General features: G+C 40.9%; 1 protein-coding gene across 1 annotated transcript in view; it reads right to left on the bottom strand.

The window, feature by feature from the left end:
- The window catches only part of LOC127788647 (uncharacterized), a 29,937-nt gene extending 6,851 nt beyond the window's left edge, over positions 1–23,086 (bottom strand). Inside the window, exons 1-5 of the mRNA XM_052317200.1 lie at positions 22,478–23,086; positions 14,793–14,930; positions 12,899–13,279; positions 11,157–11,261; positions 10,474–10,614 (exon numbers count right to left, since the gene is read on the bottom strand). Of these exons, the coding sequence (XP_052173160.1) occupies positions 10,474–10,614; positions 11,157–11,261; positions 12,899–13,279; positions 14,793–14,930; positions 22,478–22,969 (1,257 nt within the window). The 5' untranslated portion in view covers positions 22,970–23,086. The remainder of the gene's footprint in view (positions 1–10,473; positions 10,615–11,156; positions 11,262–12,898; positions 13,280–14,792; positions 14,931–22,477) is intronic.
- Positions 23,087–23,295: the final 209 nt, after the last annotated feature.

The following is a 23,295-nucleotide window of genomic DNA, read 5'->3' as shown; positions in this document are numbered from 1 at the left end:
AGAAATAGAGGAGGATCAGACATAATAAGAGGGAAAACTGAGAGATATGAAGGAGAAATAAACAACAAATAGGGAGAAACAGAGAGAAAGAAACAATAGAAAGAGAAAAACCGAGAGAGAGAGAGAGAGATAATTGCAGAGAGAGAAAAATCTTTAATTTTCATCCATCCATAATCTCTACCAAGAGGTGTATAGCTTTATATTTAAGCTATCCACAATCTTTATAGAGTAGTTACCACTTCTCCATTACAGATAACCACTCATTAATTACTTCATAATTGATACTAATATAAAAATAAAGGCAATAACTAACTCTTCTACAAATTAATACAATCTACAGAAAATTAAAAAATAGAAAATAACTAATTAAGTTGTGACATTCCCTCCCCCTTAAAAGATTTCTTATACCCAAGAAATCTCAGCAATGGGGCCACTGTTCTTCATTCAATCCTAACTTTCACTATCTTATTCAGACCATTCCTTCGCCTTTTCTTTTTCCTTCCTCTTTTCTTTTTCATTTCCTTCCATCTCCTTCTTGACCATTTCCTCTTCTCTCTAGCACCCCAGAAAAAATCTTCTGGTGTAGAACCAAATGTATTCAGTGCAACAACCTGATAAGGTGCAGAATCCTTGACCTTCATGCAATAACCACACCAATGAGTTTTAGTAGTAAATATTCCACCATCTTCAATTCATCAACATTTTCGGACTCCAACAATGCTTTAAAAGCATTTGTTGCTTCCTGCTTGCTAATGTACACCAAGGGTTCTTCTTCAACAAGTTTCTCCTCCAAAAGTGTTGCAGTTACTTTTCCTAATGAATCAATATTTTTTTCCAGTTCCTCAGTTTATTATAAGTCAGAAATCTGAGGAAAGATTCTTGCACCAGTTTCCTCACAAATGAATGATTTTTCAGTCCAAATTACCTGATCCAGAGTATGTTCTTCATCAACTACTTACAGATCAGAAGTCTTAAGTAGGATTCAAGCTCCTGTTGGAATTAGTTCTACAATAGATCTTGAATAAAGTTCCATTGGTACACTGACCTAAAACTTCTTTGAAATCAAATCCAATAAGTCATCTAGCTTTTGGTTGAGGTTAGCGAATTCCTTCTTGAGTCCGTTCTCCATCTCCACAGTTCAAATTTGTCGAATTGTACTCTAAACATCAGCTGTAATTGCTTCCAATAATTGGTAACTGCCTCTGAAACTACTTTCAAAAACTGCCTTGTCCTGCTCGCCTTCAAAATTTGATCAGAAACGCCTAGATCCAGCCAAAATCGGACTACTTTGATACCAATTTGTCAGGACCTTGGCCTTAACTTATGATTTCCATTGAAGATAGAAATGGAATTGAGGGAGAAATATAGAGAAATGGGGGAGGATTAGACAAAATAAGGGGGAAAACTGAGAAATAAAGGAGAAATAGACAGCAAATAGGGAGAAATAGAGAGAAAGAACCAAGAGAGAGAGAAACCGAGAGAGAGAGAATAAGAAAGAATTGCAGAGGGAAAGAAAAATCTTTAATTATCATCCGTCCATAATCTCCTCTAAGAGATGTATAGTTTTATAATTAAGCCATCCACAATCTTACAGAGTAGTTACCACTTATACACTACAGGTAATTGCTCATTAATTACTTCATAATTGATACTAATATGAAAATAAAGGCATGATGGGCCCCGGTCCACTGGACGTACCAAAGACGATCCAAGGGGCAGGGATAGGAGAGTAAATTGGCTAGATAGCATAATAGCCAGCCATGTGCGGAGGGGTAGAGTTGGAAATTGACAAACCAGCAGGTGCGAATCCAAATTCAGTTAGAGGAAGAGGAGAAGAAAATATAAAGAGTAGAGAAAATTGAAGGGGGATAGGCTGATTTTGGATAGTTTTCCTGGAGAGTTAAGAGCCTCTCAAATGCCCAGTTTTCCTTTGTAATTTTGATCGGAGTTGGTGAATTGAATCAAAGTTTCAAAGAATTTTTTTCCCTGGTACTCATCATTTTGGTATCAGAGCACCACCGCTCCTAATTGTAAACTTGACGGACTGAGTAGGTGAATTGGAAATGAGGATGGAAGGCATGCAATTGGGAGTTGATGCCATAAGGGGTGAGGTTCAATTGGTGGAGAAGAATGTCGCGAACATGCTGGAGCAGTTTGCATGGATGAGAGCGATGTGGGAAGAACATGAATGAGAGAGGAAGACCAAGGAGAAGATAGGAGACCAGCCACCGAAATTCACTCAAGATTCCGAGGCGACGCTGGAAATAGGAGGACAACATGCTGAAGCAGGGGGTTCCAATGGAGTCTTGTTAGAATTGGGAGCAGTAACAGTCTTTTAATCCTCACAAGAAACCGATCAAACACCCCTCAACACACTCTCAACTCACTCGGCCAACATACAACCAACACAACAGTCAATAAAGAACAGAAATAAAAGCATAAACAGAACAAGAAACACAATCAAACCACATAAGGAGACACCGATTTTTATCCTGGTTCATGCCACGTAAATGGCATTACATCCAGCCTTGAAACCACCACCGAGCAACCTTCTTTATTGATGGATAATAGTACAAGACTTTCCCTCTTTCTTTCTCCCACGATACAAACTTTCCCAATAATGTACAAGACTATTCTAACTCACAGCCTTCTCACTCTCTTGGCTCTCGTGAAAACAAAAAGAGAACATGCGATTCTTAGACCCTCAGCCCCCTTTCCCAATAATTAGACATGTTGTTTTATTTCTCCAGCATCCTAAATTCCATCCCTTGCCCCTAGCATCAGCTAATTTTATGTCCTATTGGTAGAGTTTTCCCACATAGGTAAGAACCCTAGCTTTCGAAGTCCTAGGCATACCTATTTCACAACTCTAAACCACCTAACCTTTGTTATAATAATTTGCACAGCTCCCTCTTATAACACTCGCACTTACAAAAGACCTACCCACAAAATCTCTCAAACCCTTACAACAACAAGAATTAATGAAACACATAAACAAAGAACATGAAATCGAAACAAGAACAACACCAATTTATCCTAGTTTAGTCTTCTAAAGAAGACCTACATCCAGACTGCCTTAGGCACTTATCTCCACTATCTTGAACAAACAAATCAAGGATTACATGCACTATAACTCTCAACAATCTTATACCCAGAACTACAAAGAGTTTCCCTACCCAAGAATACAAAGATATACCCTCTTTAATCTCAAGTATAACCTTGCGGATACTCCTCTCACCTTCTCGCTACAAGACAACATAATAGAATGCTTCTCACCCAACCTCTATTTATACACCATAGAGGTGGTAAACAGAAAACTAACTAAAGATCGGTAGTTACAACCAACTAACCGGATTGCAGCTAACCCACCCTTCTAGAAACAAACCTTCTAGAATAACTCAAGTGATATACAAATGCTAACAGCAAAAAACTCTCCTGAGATAACCCAAAGCTAATCTAATACAAGGGATTACAACAACCTTTCACACTGGAAGCAATTTCCAACAAGCTCATATACGCTTGGGAATTCCTTAGGGACACACCATCTCCACTAGGTTCACTTCACCTAGCTCCACCATGAGACAAGGCCTAGATGGGTTCCCCCTAGATCCTAGAAACTGATCTCTAATGGGCGTTTGACATATACAAAATCTGTTTTGGAGACTTCTACATTTGGTAACCTTACCAAACTACACAGTTCCTATTCCCTTATACCTGTAAACTTTTCCCCCTCCCCTAATATCCCTAGCCTTAGATACCTTTTCTTAGTCCTTGCTCAACATGTGAGCTATCCTCAACAAATGACACCGCCTAACTTATCCTAGGCTATCCTTAGTGGTTGCAACTTATCCACATAAAAATGCCAGCCTGCACCACATAAATTCCATTCTTGAGGGTTGGCTCCATCTCTATAAGAGATCCTTGTGCAACTTCTTAGGACTCCAATTCTCATCTATAGGAGAAACCCTTTCTATCTAATTCTCCTAGGGAAATTAGGTTTATGATTAAACACGGATAAATTTATAGCTTCTAAAATTTGGAACAACTCCACCATGCATCCTAATTTCTTTCATCTCCAATTCCCTTGATCTTAATTTGTTGCCTAGACAAACCATTTCCCCCTCCACCATGTCTCTATGGGTAAAATACCCATTTCCTATGAGAAGTACACCCTAAACCTAAGACCTATGCTACTTTTTCTGCATACCTAGAAAAACTATAGGACATTTGCACTCTCATAGCCAAAACCACACATGGTGCTTGAGCATTTGAGACTGGTTCTATCTTGGAATTCTTTCTTCCTATTTGGGCAGTCCTTCATATGCCCTTCTTCATGGCAATGAAAGCATTTAACCACTCTCTTGCCACTCCTACCATTAAACCTAGGGTCTCTTCTTCCTGTTCTAGAGTTCACTACCAAAGCTTCTATGGCAGATTTTTGGGACTCTATCTTGTGTTGTAAATCCTTGGAATTCAAAGCTCCTATCATGTCATCTAGGGTCAGCTTATCTCTCCCATGCTTCAAGATATCTACAAAGGTCTCATAAGACTTAGGAAGAGAGTGCAATAAGACCAAAGACTTATCCTCATCTTCATACGTAATGTTTATATTCTCAAGATCCAAACACAATTTATTAAAACTGTCCATATAGTCTTGCAACCTTTGACCCTCACTCATCTTGAAAGAAAAAAATTGTGTTTTCAAGTATAGCCGGTTAGAGAGGGTTTTAGTCATGTAGAGTGTATCTAACCTATTCCAAAGCTCCTCCGTGGTTGTCATCTTTGACACCTCCAGCAAGACTATGTCTTCTAGGCTTATAATAAGGGTGTTAAAGGATCTTTTGTCGGTCTGTTTCCTCCTATCCCTAATTTCCATTTTTTGGACTTCAGTTAGGGTTTCGGGCATAGGCTTTTTAGCCTCTAGGACATCCTCCAGTCCAAGATTTCCCAAAAGGGCTCTCATCTTTATCTTCCATAGGCTAAAATCGTTTTGGCCATCAAATTTCTCAACATCATACCGTGCGACAGAGGATATAGAAGCCATTCCTGCAGGTATGTAATGAAATTCTAAGTTCTTGATGGTTCTTGATGAGAAGATCCAGCTCTGATACCAATTTGTTAGAATTGGGAGCACTGGCAGCCTTGTAATCCTCACAAGAAACTGATCAAACACCCTTCAACACACTCTCAACTCACCCGGCCAACATACAACCAACATAACAGTTAATAAAGAACAGAAATAAAAGCATAAACAGAACAAGAAAGACAATCAAACCACATGAGGAGACACCGATTTTTATCCTGATTCATGCCACGTAAATGGCACTACATCCAGCCTTGAAACCACCACCGAGCAGCCTTCTTTATTTATGGATAATAGTACAAGACTTTCCCTCTTTCTCTCTCCCTAGATACAAGCTTTCCCAATAATGTACAAGACTATTCTAACTCATAGTCTTCTCACTCTCTTGGCTCTCGTGAAAACAAAAAGAGAACATGCGATTCTTAGACCCTCAGCCCCCCCTGCCCTATTTGTAGAAAATAGGGTGATATTTCCTAGGGCCGGTTATAACATTACCGGATTTTCCCTCCACTAATAACTAATATTACAAGAGTGCTACCCGCCTGTCAACTACCCCATAACTGCATACAAAACACTACACATAATCCCATCACTAACTCGAGACAATCTTCAACAAGTCTAGTGGCTGAAAATTCGTAGTCATCGATTGGAGATGCCCTTCTTCGAAGGCGAAGATCTGAACAGTTGGATATTCTGAGCCGAACGATATTTTGCGGTGAATGGGTTAACTGATGTTAAGAAGTTGGATACAACAACACTATGGTTGGAGGGTGTTGCACTCTAGTGGTTTCAATGGGAAGAAAAGTGACGAAGGGTGAGGAATTGGGAGGACTTCAAATTGCTGCTGAGGAGTCGTTTCGGACCCACCCAAGAAGGCTCGGTAGAGGAGCAGTTCCTAGCCCTTCGACAAAAGGGAACTGTCATGGAGTACCGCCAATACTTCAAGACGTTGGCATCGCCCCTTGAGAACCTGCCAGAAGCCATGTTGGAAGGGCATTTCATAAATGGTTTAAAGCCTGATATCAAGGCCGAGTTGAGGGTGTTGAGGTCGAGGGGCTTGGAACATATGATGGATTTGGCTCAATGTATAGAGGAACGTAATCAAGTGGTTCGTGGAGGCATGGTCGGATTGTGTTCGAACAAGGGACATGCCATTCCAAACCCAATTCCGACGTACGAATGAGGGGGGATTCTGCCACACTCGCAACCGCCCTCCAAACCAGTGACAGTCAATCCTACCAACCCATATCAATCACAGGCCAATGGGAGATGGAGCAACCTGCCCTCCAAACGGCTTAGCGAGACACAGTGGAATGCAAAAAGGAATAAGGGCCTATGTTTTCGCTATGATGAAAAATATACTATAGGCCACAATTGCAAAAATAAAGAGCTACAAGTGATGATGATATATGATGAAGAGGTAGAAGAGGCGAGAGTTAAGGGAGAAATGTTGGAAAAGGGGGAAGGAGAGCCAGGGCAAGGGGGGGAGGTCATTAAGCTCTTAATAAACTCTGTAGTTGGATTGACTACGCTACAAACTATGAAGCTAAAATGGGACATAGAGGGGCAGCCAATAGTGGTGCTTATTGACTGAGGAGCAACGCATAATTTTATAGCAGCCGAGCTGGTGCAACAGTTAGGTTTACCAAGGGTGGAAACAACAAGATATGGGGTAATTATGGGAACGGGAATGACAATGCAAGCGGTTGGAATTTGCAAAGGAGTGAAGTTTAATCTCCAAAATCTGCAAATTGTGGAGGATTTTTTACCTCTACAGTTGGGGAGCTCGGATGTAATTTTGGGAATGAAGTGGCTAGCAGCCGTTGGAAAGATGAATGTGGATTGGAAGACCCTCACGATGAAATTTCAGATAGGAGGCATGGCTATAACATTGCAGGGGGACCCTAGCTTGAGCAAGACCTTGGTGTCCTTGAAGGCTATGGTGAAAGCCTTTAAGGAAAATGGGGAGGGAATGTTGTTGGAATTGGGAACCCTGACAGCCGAAATTAAAGAAGATCAAAAGGAAGCTCCATTGACGCTAAGAGGGGTGTTGGTCGAGTTTGAGAGGGTTTTTTTCTACACTAGAGGGGTTGCCACCTTGCAGAAGGAGGGATCATGCCATAAATTTGGTTTCGCGAACCACACCGGTTAGTGTAAGGCCCTACCGTTACCCTTATTTACAAAAAAATGAAATTGAGAAGTTGGCGGGAGAGATGTTGGCTGCTAGAATTGTTCAACCTAGTTCCAACCCATTCTCTAGTTCGGTGTTGTTGGTAAAGAAGAAGGATGGAGGGTGACGTTTTTGTGTGGATCATAGAGCTTTGAATAAGGTCGTTATTCTGGACAAATTTCCCATTCCCGTGATAGAGGAGTTACTTGATGAGTTGCATGGTGCCATGGTCTTCTCCAAGCTCGATTTGAAATTAGGTTGCCATCAGATTAGAGTCAAGTTTGCGGATGTTCCCAAGATCGCTTTCAGGACTCATGAAGGGCATTACAAGTTTTTAGTAATGCCATTCGGGCTGACAAATGCATCATCCACCTTCCAATCATTGATGAATGATATATTCAGAGAATATTTGAGACGTTTTGTATTGGTATTTTTTGAGGACATATTGGTGTATAGCAGGAATTTTGAATAGTGCACACACAACATTTACGTTGTGTCTTGAAGGTACTAGCAGACAACCAACTTTTTGCCAACGAGAAGAAGTGTGCGTTTGGGTAGCTGGAAATTGAATATTTAGGCCATATTATATCTTAGCAAGGGGCTTTAGCCAATCGAAATAACAAGCTATGTTAGATTGGCCTACTCCTACATCAGTAAAGGAATTAAGAGGGTTTCTTAGGCTCACGGGGTAGTATAGACGTTTTGTGAGGGATTATGGCAAGTTGGCAAGGCCCCTAACAGAGAGATTAAGGAAGAACAATTTCTTTTGGGATGTGGCAGCCAAGCAAACCTTCCAACAACTTAAGGCTAAAATGGTTTCCCTACCCGTTTTAGCCTTGCTGGACTTTGGGAAGCCCTTCGTCATTGAATTTGATGCCTCAGGACAAGGTATGGGGGTTGTATTAATGCAAAAACAAAGGCCTATTGCTTATTTTAGTCATGCTTTCAGTCAGTTAGGGAGAAAAAAATCTGTTTATGAGAGGGAACTGATGGCAATAGTGTTAGTTGTGCAAAAATGGGGACACTACTGGTTAGGCAGGAAGTTTTGTGGTTCGAACTGATCAAATGAGTCTCAACTACTTGATGGAACAATGGGTGGTGAGTCCGGAATACTTGAAATGGATGGTGAAATTGATGGGGTTCTAATTTGAGATACAATATCGGGTAGGTTTGGAGAATAAAGCTGCTGATGGGTTATCACGAATCTGCCACCCTGGCAACACTAATGGCCTTAACAGTGCCTAAAGTGGTCCAAATTGATCAGTTAGCCCGTGAGGTAGAAGCAGATGAAAGATTGCAAGGGATTATCATAGATCTCCAAGCTGATACTTCTTCACAACCTAACTTCTAGATGGTGAACAACCATCTCCTTTACAAGGGAAGATTGTATTTACCAAAGGGATCCACTCTCATCTCGTTGTTACTTCATGAGGGGCACGATGGAAGTGTAGGAGGACATTTAGGGTTCTTAAAAACTTACAAGAGGGTGGCAGCAAATGTTTGTTGACAGCGAATGAAGAGGGACATATATCGATATGTAAGTGATTGCTCGATTTGCCAACAAAATAAGTATATGGCCTTAGCATCGGGGGGACTCTTGCAGCCCCTTCCTATCCCAAACCAAATTTGGGACGACATTGCTATGGATTTCATAGAGGGATTGCCAAAATCTGGCAAGATGGACTCAATTTCGGTGGTGGTGGATAGACTTAGTAAGTACGGGCATTTATTGGCCTTAAACACCCGTTTATAGCTGGGGAGGTGACATGAATTTTTATTAAAGAAGTGGTGCGGCTCCATGGAATGCCAAGGTCCATTGTATCAGATAGAGACAATTTTCATGAGCAAATTTTGGAAGGAGATGTTTCGACTACAAGGTACCAAACTCAACAGAAGTACAGCCTATCACCCTCAAACAAAGGTACTTAACCAGACTTTGAAAACCTACCTACGTTGTTTTGCTTCCTCCAAACTGAGGGCATGGTACATATGGTTGCCTAGGGTTGAATTATGGTATAATACCTCCTATCACATAGCTGCCAGGGTGACTCCATTTCAAGCAGTGTATGGGCAAGAACCACCACCCTTATTGAGGTTTGAGAAGGGAACTACCTCTGTTTCAATAGTGGAGCAGCGGTTGATTGAGAGAGATTTAATCCTTGAGGAATTGAAGGCACAACTGATGAGAGCACAAGCAGTGATGAAGAAAGGAGCAAATCTGAAAAGAAGGGAGGTGAAGTACAAAGAAGGAGACTTGGTTTATTTGAAATTAAGGCCATATCGTCAGAAATCATTGGCAGCTCGTGCAAATGAAAAGTTAGCTGCCCGAGATTATGGTCCATTTGAAATTGAGAAGGAGGTAGGCTCGGTAGCCTATAAGCTGATACTGCCTCCTCATTGCCCTATACATCCCGTATTCCACGTGTCCCAACTATAGGAGGTAAAAGGGGTATTGAAAGCTAATGTAGAGATTCCTCGACAGCTTAATGAAGACCTTGAGATGCTGGTAGAACGGGAGGCAGTGCTTGGAGTTCGGCTAGGGACTGGAAAGAACTTACGAGGATTAGAGGTGCTCATACAATGGAAGGGGCTACCACCGTTAAAAGCTACTTGGGAGCCTTACCACTTAATCCAGTAACAATTCCCATTTTTCCACCTTGAGGACAAGGTGAAAGTTGGGGGGGGATAGGCCCCTGGTCCATTGGACGTACCAAAGACGATCCAAGGGGCAGGGATAGGAGAGCAAATTGGCTGGCTAGCATAACAACCAGCCATGTGCGGAGGGGTAGAGTTGGAAATTGCTGGTTTGTGTAACAAACCAGCGAGTGCGAATCCAAATTCGATTAGAGGAGGAGGAGGAGAAGAAAATATAAAGAGCAGAGAAAATTGTAGGGGGACAAGCTGATTTTGGATATAGTTTTTTCGGAGAGTTAAGGGCCTCTTGAATGCCTAGTTTTCCTTAGTAATTCCGATCGGAGTTGGTGAATTGAATCAAAGTTTTAGAAAATGTTTTTTCCCTGGTACTCATTAAGGCAATAACTAACTCTCCAGCAAATTAATACAATCTACAAAAAATTAAAAAATAGAAAATAACTAGCTAAGTCATCTTAGTCATGACAAACCCCCAAGAAAGATAATCCACCATACAGTGTTACAAAAAACGATGACATTTGAGTAAATTATTTCCCTAAAAAGTACAACAGAGTGGCACAAGTCACACCTGCAGTTTATGGTTGTCCCCAACAATAAGAGGCTGTTGATTCACACCTAAGAAGAAAATACACTCACGACAATTGGCAATACAAATTCGTTTTGCTGCAGCAATGAGATGCACTCGTTCACAGTGTTCAACTCTTACAGCCTGCAAGCGGCAAAAATCAATAAGATACATATTCAGCATTTTGATTAAAGAGATCACAAAATCATTCATCTCAAGGGCCAAAAAAATCAACCAGAACTATAACCATTTTACTTCACAATGTGCATGAGTACTCATGAACTTAAAAAAACGGTTAAAGGTGGTTTATCATTGGACTGCATTATGGAAATATAAACGCTACCATATGTTTAGAAATTAAAATTACAAAATAAAGAAGAAGGCCATAAAACTCTATGTAAATATATGTATACATATTTTTGGCTAAGTCAATGAAAATAATTTAACAAGAAGTTATTATATTTAGTTAACAAGAACTTATTATATTTAATTAATCGATAGAGTATTATGCAACCAACTAAAGGGAGCTCAAAGCACTATGCAAGTACAAAAGCAGGGAATTGAAAATAGAGCATAAATATGAGAACACGATGCTTTTTAGCTGTTGATCTAACAACATCAGTAGTTAGGACATTATTGCCACACTCCACATAAAAGAGTATCACCATTTTGCATCTTCAAAATACCTTGCCAACAGCTCCCAGAACTATAGTTGTGTCAGAGCATCCATAAATGGTGGCATATCTCAAAGGTGCTAAAATGTAAATGACAGAATCGTGGCAATTTAGAACCTGCAAAATTTATAATACTGTCAAAATTTATAATACTGTCAGAAGAGGGGAAGAGATAGAGGAAGTTCAATAAAAGAAAAAGGTGAGGTTTCAAATTTCAGAATATGTATAAAGCATAATAGAATGGCACATAACACAAATATTAGCTAAAACTGCAGATAGAACTGATATCAGCTCCGGTACATAATAACAGAGGTAAAAAAATCAAGGTTGGGAAGTTGGTTTGTGGCTGTTTGGGTAATTTTATTTCTAGTAGTGGCTGATTCAAGCCAAGCCATGAATCCTACCTAGAAGATTTGACATAGATCAAAGCCAGTATCCAGACTAAATATAAGAGGATTACAAAGAAGCCAAGAATTAGCTTGTCAGGCTTCAAATACCACTAAAGCCAATGGGCTCAGAATGAACCCAGCTAAGATTGTGGTTCTTCTACTTGAAACTTTCTTTTGGCTAGTTAGTTATCAAGTAGCCTTTCCAGCTAATCAATTACCAAGCTACATGACATGCCTAGACTAGGATTCTTCCCAGATGTGCACCTCATTTTGTTTGTTTGGTTCAATTTTAAATCAAGATACAATCAAGCTGAATATGGTGGGCTCTTGTTTGAATACATAAAACTAACGGAGATTACATTCAAAACTAAACTGATTCAAGCCAAGGAAAAATTTTGCAGTTTGGTTTGGGTTATTTCAGTCAAATCATAGGAAAATTGGTTCATCAGGAAAAAAATCACATGAAGTTTGTTTGAATTGCACTAAAGTAAACTACAATATGCCAGCTAATTTTGGCTCCCTGAGCACCCAGTCAATTTACAACCTTAGATTTTTAAGTATACATGACTAGAAGTACCAGTACACCAAAAAGTGAAGTAATAGTGCATGAAGGCATACGCATCCTAAGTGTTCTCATGAGCAAACATAAGAATCTTCCCTTTTACTGTTGTTCATTCCTTTATATTGGGATGAGATAAAGATGTACAACATATTGTGTATTGGGATTGGGTATGATGCATAAACACATCATGTATTGGGATGGAATATGATGTATAAATATATTGTGCATTGGGATGGGATACGATGCATAAACATGTATCCTATCCGTGTTCCAATTGCATAATTTCATCATTGCTATATGTACCACTCTACCCAACGTGTTTCCATTTTGTCAAATGTCAAATCAGTTCTAAGAACAGTTTCAAGGACCTCCAGATTAAGGACACACATAATGGTTCAAGATGAAAAGTATGAAATACACATAGCTCCTGAATTATGCACGATATATCTAACAGACTGACTCCCTAACAGGAAGACCTTATCAGATAGTGACAGATTTTAGACATCCAATTCTATGCAATACTGGACCACTAAAAAGACAATCAGAGATCCCAAGTTGGAATGGTATGGATTCTCAATCCATCTCTTGACAGATTAATTTGGAGAGAGCCATATTCCCAGGCTCCCTAAAATGAAAAGAATAACAAATCCAGTGAAACCCTTGATGATTCCAATGAAAAAAGAAAAGAAAAGAAAATTAATGCATTGATTATTCTATTACAAAACCCAAATACAAGGCCGGGCATAACTTTTCAAGATTAATATTCAAAGCAAAAAGGTCAAGACCTAAGGAATGAGCCAAACCTTCACAGAAGATCCTTTTACATCAGATGCCTGCTTTACCAATGATGACTTAGAGATTCCCTCAATAAAGCTAGGACCCCTAGAACTGATGGAGGACTTGATGGAACTTGCACAGGCATCAGCCATTGGGACATCCTGATCAGAAGCACCGGCTGGCCCATTTTCTTTTGGAGAAACTCTTTCAGAAATATGCTCCAAAGCAGAGACTATATTCTCCAGAAGCCAATCATGAACTTGAGTTATGGGAACAGGAGCAGCAGGCATGCCAGGATCTGAATTAGCAAAAAATGGAGCAGCCTGGCACAAAGGAACTTTTTCTGATCCTTTTTCACTAAAATAAATTAGAAATTGAAGGTGCTCAAACTTTTCCATTGTCAAAACCTGGCAATGGAGAAAAAAACACTTTAGAAGCAATCTAAAGCATGTATTTTCACACAAATATCCAGCACAAAGAAATTGAAAGTGAAATGAAAAGAATGCATGATTGCAAGTGAAGATAAAACTTAAGCAATCAAAACAACAAATATTTCTCAAAAGTAAGCATCTATTGCATCTATGCCATCACAAAAACAGAATGAGGATTGAAGACACAGCTCGTACACCTAAAAAGATGGTCATTAGAACAAATTCTGCAACTCATGCCATAATTTTAGCATCTCTACGAATTATGGGAGCATTAATTAGTTAGAACCACTATTTGAATACAGTAGCATGCTTTTCCCTGCAATTTCTTATTAACTGTTCATCCTCTTTTATTTTATTTTTTCTCTTTTTGTTGCAAGAGGAAGATAAAATGGCCATCGGGATGCCTTTGAATGTATATATGGGCAGTAGTAGAATTTCTGTAATTAAGGCTATTGACAAAGTAAAACAGAGGGGCCTGGGCCTTAAAAGCTAAAGATAAACCACAGGTGGTTTGCATGAAAGTGGCCCAAACCACAGGAGGTCTGAGTGAAATTTACCCATATTTTTTATTGACCATAAAGTGTTCAAGGAATAGAGTTACTAAAATATATTTTACACATTCAAATTAATATTGAAATAGCCTAATATGTTTAGTTGTTTAATCCTAGTTCACATAAGGTACCTATGTACTTTAGGACTTCATATAGGATGATAAGAAGTGAAGATAGCGTGCTTGTTCTTATGATGTGTCATTTCAAAAGTGCAAAAAGTATAGGGAGTACAATGTAGATGCCAAATGGGAGAGATGAAGAAGAAATTTGGGAATAAACATTACCTTTATATATATAGATAAACACATATGAATAAAATTAACACATTGATACCAAAAGCTCAAGCAGATTTCACTGGCTAACAATGTACACGCAGATACAGTGGATCATATCATAGTGCATGTACAAAAGCATGCCCTACCGTTTCATATTTTATATACTTTGTTAAGCTTTTGAATATCCCCAAAATTTCATCTATCAAGAGCATTAAATTCTTCCTAATGTGTCTGGTAGTTCAAAGTACTATAGTGATCTGTCAAAGATATTAACAGAACAATCACCAATACCAGGTCAAATTGGCACCAAACAGCTGTGTTAGAAGAGCTAATCCCATGGTAAATAATCTCTACTGACTCCTCCTTTCTTTTTAATTGATTTCTAGGGCAACATAATACAAAATGCTCCTGCATGATGGGATATAGGCAGTATCAAATCTATACAACCTTACCACTAGCAAGCAGAAAGAATTTTGTATGATGTGAATCCATGGCAATGAAGTAACCTTTATCGTTACGCTAAGCTTACCCTTTTTTAAGTCAACTGCTGTGTGATCATCATCCACGGTGGTCCAGGAGATTTATTTTTCACTAAAACGATCAATGATCTAAACACCCGTGAAAACAAAAGAAGCATGAGAACTGTAAGAAAGAACAACAAACCAGAGATTCTTCACTTTCTCCTTCCACAGAATCTGCCAAAAGAGACAGGATGTTGGCCAAGTGCTTCTGTAAGTAGGATAACTGATGAGACTCTTCGTCAGCTTGCGATGGCAAACGGCGGCTATTGCTACGCACAAGCTGTGCAATTATGAATGACAAGCTCAATGTAAGGTAACAATCAAAAAACAAGTATACAATTCTCTTACCAAATATGAGAGTTTATCAGACCCATTCATGTAAAAGTAGAAGACTACATTCTTGCATTCCAAAGCACAATATAAGAAAAAAAAAATTTAAATATCACACATCAAATTTGATCCCTCCGACACAATGATCAAAGAAAAATTCCAGTCAAAATGTCAGATAGATTTGATGAGATTAACTTTGCTACTCCGTAACCTTAATTTCCTTGTGCAATAGCCTACAGAAGCACTCACAAGGTGATACAAGGATATATAGTGTGGGAACCAAAGATCAGAATACAAGTTTCTTAGCACCATATAAAACTTGTCCTTGACATCCCATTTATTATATAGCACAAACCTTTTCATATAAGCATACAACCAGCAAATTAGGTAAACTAGGTTTCAATACAAGAGCACGCCCAAAACCCTTCAGTACTACCAGAGTATGATCAAAGAAAAATCAACAAATTAAATACTTGGAAAGAACCCTCTTCAAATCGTTAAAAAATTCATCCAGTAAGACATAAGTGAATAATCACTTCATAAGAGTAATGAATAAAATAAATGAAATTTCAAATTGCTCTACTCCAAAAACATCAATATTTGAGCAGCATTTCAACAGCATTATGGGTTCAAACAAGAAATGGGCATGTAGAGCAATTACTTGTGCATTTGAGATTAATATGATCTAGTTTGATACACAACAATTGCTTCCAAACTGCTACTGCTACTTCAACAACATATCAAGCCTTAATCCCACAAGGTGGGTTTGGCTAGAACTCAAATAAATAAACCGGTAAATGAACAATGTGCTTCTAAAATGACCCTCCAACGTAATGGAAGGTACTTTGTTATTAAAGTGAGGAGCCTTGTGCACTGGAGACACCCTCTCTTGCCTCCTTTCTAGATGAGCTTTACTTTGCAAATAGTTAGGTTTATAGGTTTTCTTTCTCTCCCAGCAAGTGCAAGTCTGTCCCTATGACAACTTTTATTAATGAACTCTCTTATCCACCAAAAAAAAAAAAAAAAAGCAACAAGAATAACAATCGCAAGCCTTAATCCCACTCAGTGGGGTCGACTTTATCAAAGAAAGTCAAAAGGCATCAGCAATGCACGAGGCTCTCCACTTTACATGATCTGGGGGGATGGTCATATTTGTATCATTGTATGCACCTTCCCCCTATTTTGCAAAGAGGTTGTTTCCATAGCTTGAACCCATGACCCTCTGGTCTCAAGGAGCAACCTTATTATTGCTACCAAGGCTTGCTTTTTCAAAGAAAAGTAAACGATCAATTTTGAGAACAGTAATTTCGATAGCATCCCTAGCTCAATATGCATCTCCCATGAGAAAAAAATGCCACATCTAAGCCAATAAGTAACTCCCAATATGAAAACAACTCCAATGAAACTATTCAGCTAATTATATCTCTTACATTTGGCAGAGGGGAATAGAATAGAAATGGATGAAAAAAGAGCTCTTGATTGGAAGAGCAGTAAGCGATGAAAATTGATGGAAACACTTTCCATCCATTCTCCTACAAAGCCCCATTTTTGGTTTCCCCCAATTTAGGGAATAATGGATGACAGACTTCATTTTGTCTATCAACAACATTAACTTCAATAGTTTTAGAAGTTCAAATTTGACCTTGATTTAATAACTCTGTCTTTCCACTAAAAGACTATTATGTCATGTACCAAGAGGTAGCTAGCTGATTAGTATAAATAATGGGGTAATTGGGCTATTAGAATGTAAATAAATGTTCTAGCATGCTAACACGCGTGAAGCACTCTTACGCGCATGCTGTCCACTTGTAAGTTGCGCGCCGCCCAACTGCTTTTGGTGCCCACACTAGCTTGATCAGTATATATATAACTGATCAAGAGGCCTAAAGGATATGTTGAATGAAATTGGAAATGAGTTTCCCTCCAATTCTCTCTCTAAACAGCTCTCTCTGATCTAATCTCTCTTTCTCACTCCAAAATTCCCCCATTCTCTCTTGGTCACCATTCTCGATCCCTCGAGAATTCCATTGTCAGATTCAAGATCTGACAAATTGGTATCAGAGCATTTTCTGGTGGACACAATTCAGTACAACGACGATGGTCGACGGCACGAGGTTAAGACAAATGGAGTTATAGATTCAACAGGTGACCGCTTCAATGGCGGAAGTCCAAGTCCGAGTGGAGACGATGGAGGACAAGATTGGTGCAGTAGTGGATCGTAAGCTGGAAGGAATAGCAGGAAAGATCCAAGAGGAGATGCAGGGGATGCTCGAGCAAGGCAATGTGATGTGCGATCAACTGTAGCAGTTTATGATTATGTTCTCCGATCAACATTAGGTGAGGATTTCACCAAACTTCCCTCCTAAGGTGCGTACTGAACCAATTCTCCCGAGCATTGGCACTAGTCGGCGGAATGTAGAGTCGTCGTCGGAGGAAATAAATTTATCGGTGGAGGAAGAAAATGCGTGGAAGACCAGGCCTAGAGGCAATGCTCAATCCAACCATACTGGATTTCCAGTACCACAATTGGAACTACCAGTGTTCAAGGGACAAAAACCTCGATAGTGGATCGGGAGGTGTGAGAAGATGTTTGTGATCCATCAAGTGGCAGAAAGCCAGAAGGTAGCATTAGCCTCTGCCTACCTCAATGACTTCGGGGACATCTGGTTCTAGGGGTGGTTGAAGGTAAGGGAATCCTACAGTTGGGAAGAATTCTCTAAAGGCCTTTGTGAGAGGTTTGGAGAAAGAGGAATGATGAATGTAGTAGAAGAGTTTAATCGTCTTAGGCAAGATGGCATTGTGATGGAATACCAGATGAAGTTCGAAGAACTTAAATCCTTAATGTTTAGCAAGATTCCATACCTTACCGAGGAGTACTTTGTGTCCAATTTTTTTTTTTTTTTTTTTTTGGGGGGGGGGGGGTTGACCGATGAGTTAAGATCAGCAGTGAAGATACTTAGGCCCCAGACAGTACAAGCGGCTACCGAGGGAGCTTCCTTGCAAGAACTGACATTTGAGGCACTGATGTGGAAATAAAGAGTCCAAAACAAGGGAGGGGTGTCAAAACAAGGGAGGGGTGCCAAGTGCCATGCCATATGGGGATAAATTTGTGGGAAGGGGACCCCTGAAGGGAGGAGCAGAGGGTCGATTTCAGGCATTACCACCTCCAGCGCCTAACTTGCAATCCAGGAACAAGATTATTGAACAACGGAGACAAGCAGGGTTGTGTTTCAAATGTGGAGATAAGTACTTTGTGGGGCACCAATGTAAGAAGCAGTTGTTGCTACTCGAAGGAGAAGAGGAAGGGGACGAAGAAGGCCTCACTTTGCTAGAGGAAATAGACGAAGATGACAACAGAGCAATCTCACTACATGCCATCAAGGGAACTACTAGTAGCAAAATAATTAAGGTGGAAGGCAGGGTGCAAGAAGGTACCCTTATGGTGTTGATCGACAGTGGGAGTACCCACAGTTTTATTGATGAAAGGGATTGCAAGAAAAATGAAGTGTCAAGTAGCCAGTACTCAGCCACTTTTAGTTACGGTGGCCAATGGGAAGAGAGTACTGAGCACATCAGCATGTTTGGGATTTTGTTGGCAGATGCAAGGCGAAGCATTTGAAGCTGATATGAGGTTGTTAAAGTTAGGGGGTTGTCAAATAGTTCTGGGGGTGGATTGGATGAAGGAAGTGAGTCCAATTAGTTTTGATTTCAATAAAATGGAGGTGTCAATAGAAAAGGAGGGGCGGAGGATAGTCCTCCAAGGTAATATGGAGGTGGGATCTTGTAAAATGATAAGAGGCAAGAAGCTCCATTAGCTTCTGAGGAGGAAAATATCACAAGTAGCTCACCTATTCTCGATTGAGGCCAGGGAAGCAGGGACAGACAGACAGGAAACAGAGAAGGATCACCCCAGAAATGACCAAACACAGCCACAAGAGGCATGGCAGGTATCTAATCTGACCTTACTTGAGTTATTACTGGTTGAATATCATGACCTGTTTGTAGAACCTAAGTCTCTACCACTTGAGTGACCCCTAGATCATTCCATCCCTCTAAAACCAAATGTTGAGCCTGTCAACATAAGATCTTATCGATACCCACCCAAATTGAAAACAGAAATCGAAAATTTGGTGAGAGAAATGCTTTCCCAATCAATTATCAGACCGAGCCGGAGCCTTTTTGCTTCCCCTGTTCTTTTGGTTCAAAAGAAAGATGGTGTGGGACATGGCGTTTTTATATCGATTACCGACAACTCAACGCCATTACCATTAAAGACAAATTCCCAATACCCATTATTGAAGACCTTCTTGATAAACTCAAACATACCACCATTTTTTCTAAGCTAGACCTACGATCAGGTTACCACCCAATAAGAATGAACCCACTTGACATTCCAAAAAACTGCCTTTCAAACTCACCATGGGCATTATGAATTCACGGCAATGCCATTTGGCCTAACTAACGCCCCTACTACTTTCCAAGCACTAATGAACCGAGTATTCGAACCTTTCCTCAAAAAAATTATCCTAGTATTCTTTGATGACATATTGATATATAGCTCCTATTTTGACCAACACCTAAAGCACCTTAGGACTACTTTTCAAATCCTGCGATTCAACCGATTATACCTCAAAAGGTTTAAGTGTGCTTTTGCACAAGCACAAGTTGAGTATCTGGGGCATGTAATATCGACAGCAAGTGTGGGAACGGATCCTAAGAAAATTGAGGTCATCATTACTTGGCCTAAGCCCACTAACATCCGAGCTCTAAGGGGGTTCTTGGGGCTGACTGGATATTACTGCAAGTTCATAAAAGACGATGGATCAATCAACAAACCCCTCACTGATCAGCTGCGGAAGGAGGGATTCAAATGGGACTGGAGGACAGAGGAGGCATTTGGACAGCTTAAGAAAGCCATAAGTGAAGTTCCAATACTCGGGCTCCCAGATTTTAGCAAGCCCTTTACTTTGGAGACTGATGCCAGCGGAGTGGGTATAGGGGCTGTATTATCTCAGGAGGGTAGACCCTTGGCTTTTCTCAGCTAAGCTCTTAACACCAGACACCAGGGGCTCAGCATATATGACAAGGAACTGCTGGCGGTTTTAATGGCAGTGGAAAAGTGGAGACACTATCTAGAAGGAGGCCAGTTCATCATTAAGACTGACCATGAGAGCCTTAAGTTTTTCTCACAACAGAAACTTCACTCTCATCTTCAAAAGAAGGGGATGGCAAGATTGATGGGGTTGGATTATATCATTCAGTATAGAAGGGGTAAAGAAAATGTAGTTGCGGATGCGCTATCTCGCTGCCATGAAGGGGGAACATTGGCAGCCATAATTGCACTCAGAAAGTTACCAGCAAGAAGCATGGGCCAAGGAACTATTAGAGCAGTTGAGTGTGAATAGAAATTACAAACCAGGTTATGCCTTATCTAATGGACTGATCAGGTACAAAGGACGATTGGTGGTGGGGGAGGATATGACCTTAAGAAATTAGATACTGCAGTCCTTACACAGCTCCCCATTGGGGGGACATTCCAGGATACAAAACACTTATCGGAAAGTGCGCCAAACATTCTATTGGCCACAGCTCAGAAAGTTTGTGATTGACTTTGTGGTGAATTGTGATGTGTGCAAGAGATGCAAACACGAGACCATAGCTCAACCGGGTCTTCTGCAACCACTGTCAGTACCGAAAGGGGCTTGGACCAATGTAACCATGGATTTTGTTGAAGGCCTACCCAGATCAGAAGGAAGGGACTGCATCCTTGTAATTGTGGATCGGTTTACTAAATTTAACCATTTCATAGGCTTATCCCACCCATTCTCTGCTTAGGAGGTGGCAAGAGTATTCTTGGACAACATAGTAAAGATGCATGGGGTGCCTCAATCTATAGTGTCAAACAGGGACACGGTCTTCACTAGTGTATTCTAGCGAGAACTACTTCGATTCTCAGGCACTAAGTTACATATGTCAACTGCCTATCACCCCCAGACGAACATGCAATCAAAGAGGGTGACTCAGTGCCTAGAATCTTACCTTAGGTGCCTATGTTTCATGCAACCAAGAGGATGGCGCAAGTGGCTATCGGTAGCCCAATAATGGTACTACTCGTGCCACCATAATTCCATAAATATGAGTCCATTCGAGGCTTTGTATGGGTACAAACCAGTACTATTGCCGGAAGTAAGGGATCAACCCACAATGACGAAAATTGGAGCATACATGCAATAGAGGCAAGAGGTGGTCAAACTTTTGAAGGTTGAACTAACAAAGGCTAGGAACAGAATGAAACAAATGGCTGACCGACGAAGGAGTGAGAGAACCTTTTCCGAAGGAGAAGAAGTCTATCTCAAGCTTAATCCCCAACAGCTCAAGAATATCTCCAAGCAGCCAGTGTCTAAAGTGAGTCCTAGATTCTTTGGCCCTTACCTAGTGCTGGCAAGAGTGGGATCAATGGCCTGCAGATTGCAACTACTTGAGGGGTGCCAATTACACCCGGTCTTCCTAGTATCCTTACTCAAGAAAGGAGTGAGCTCGCTATGAGTCAGTCACACACCCCTCGGCAGTACCAGTGAAGAAGCAGGACCCAACATCCCTACTACCATCCTAGACAAGAGAGTTATTTACCAACATGGGGCACCAATTATTCAAGTACTGGTCCGATGGTCTTCCTAGCAGTTGGAGACGTGGGAGTACCTACCTGATCTCCTGGAGCAGTTTCCAAATTCGGCCAACCTGTTACACATTTCTTGAGGACAAGAAATGATTGATGGAGGGGATAGTTGTCATGTACCGAGAGGTAGCTAGCTGATTAGTATAAATAATGGAGTAATTGGGTTATTAGAATGTAAATAACCGTTAAGCTCAACTAGAGAAATGTTCCACTTGTAAGCGCACATGGGCGCAGCCCAATTGCTTTTGGCGCCCACACTAGATTGATTAGTATATATATAACTGATCAAGAGTGCCTAAAGGATATGTTGATTGTTGAATGAAATTGGAAATGAGTTTCCCTCCAATTCTCTCTCAATTCTCTCTCTAAACGGCTCTCTTTGATCTAATCTCTCTCTCTCTCACTCCAAAATTCCCCTATTCTCTCTCGGTCACCATTCTCGATCCCTCAAGAATTCCATTGTCAGATTTGAGATCTGACATATTAATGGTCATTTTTTGTTTCCCTCGCTCCCTGCCCACAAAACAAAGCCCAGAGATATCCTTTCCTTCCAATCTTACACGCCACTGGGTTACAATTAATCGAGATTCATAAGCCATATTCAGAAATATCTACTTCTTTAATTTAACACAAGATTGCACATGATAGCCAATATGAAACAAATTCACAGAACCATTTATATTTCTACCGGCCCATTCAATACACATCCGCTGGTTCCATGAACTAACCAAAAAAGTTCAAGAAACCCACTTCGAGAAAAATCTACCCCTTCCAATTTAACACCGCATTGCACATAATTAACAAGCGTTTCGATTACACACCTGCAATGGCGAAAGAGCCGACAAATACCCATCGAACGCCGAAGTGGACGGCCAGACATCAGCCACCGAAGCCGCGTCCTTGTGCGTCCTCGGAAGCAACCGTTTGTACGATTGAATATACAAAAACAGCACCAAATCACACGCATCGACCCCGACATTCTCGACTTCGGAGGGCTCGGCGACGACGAGGGGATCGGAGTCCGAGTGGAGGACGGCGGAGATGGTGTCGAGGACGAGGCGCGAGTGGTCGGGCGAGATCTGGAGGATCTCGGAGAGCGCGAGCGAGTCGACCCGGCAAGTCGGCGACTGTTTGGACCGCTCAATAAACTTATCCCTGAGAGGGGATAGGGTTTGCGCGCCGTCGGTGAAGACGAGCTTGGGAATGGGGATGAGTCCGTGCTCGAATGGCTCTCTCCGGGGGTGCATGTACGACGTCGTACTGGCCACAGTGGACGACGTAGAGGGCGTCGGGGGTTCGATTGGATCGGCCATGGCTATACGTTTAGAGAGAGAAACAGGGGTTTTTAGAGAGAGAGAGAGAGAGAGAGAGAGATGGAAATGCGAGAAAGGAGATCTTTCTGGAGGGCGGAGAGTGGGAGGCAGTACCACCGATCACGAACAGCGGGGTTTGGGAAAGGGTAACACGTGGCGCGATGCGATTGCTTTGTTGGCTGAGATTCGTAACGAACTCCTTGGGTTGACGTTTGGTCAATCCGCCACCTGGCGGTGGGGCCCACAATGATGAGAGAAATCGCTTCCACTCGAACGTGATTTGTAAAGAATTATTCTAGACATATGTCTGGAGAGACTTATCCAAA

Source organism: Diospyros lotus, chromosome 13 (genome assembly GCF_014633365.1).
Source record: "Diospyros lotus cultivar Yz01 chromosome 13, ASM1463336v1, whole genome shotgun sequence".
NCBI classification, from domain to species: Eukaryota; Viridiplantae; Streptophyta; class Magnoliopsida; order Ericales; family Ebenaceae; genus Diospyros; species Diospyros lotus.
Note: the sequence above shows the minus strand (reverse complement) of the source record. Positions and strands in the feature narration are given on the sequence as shown.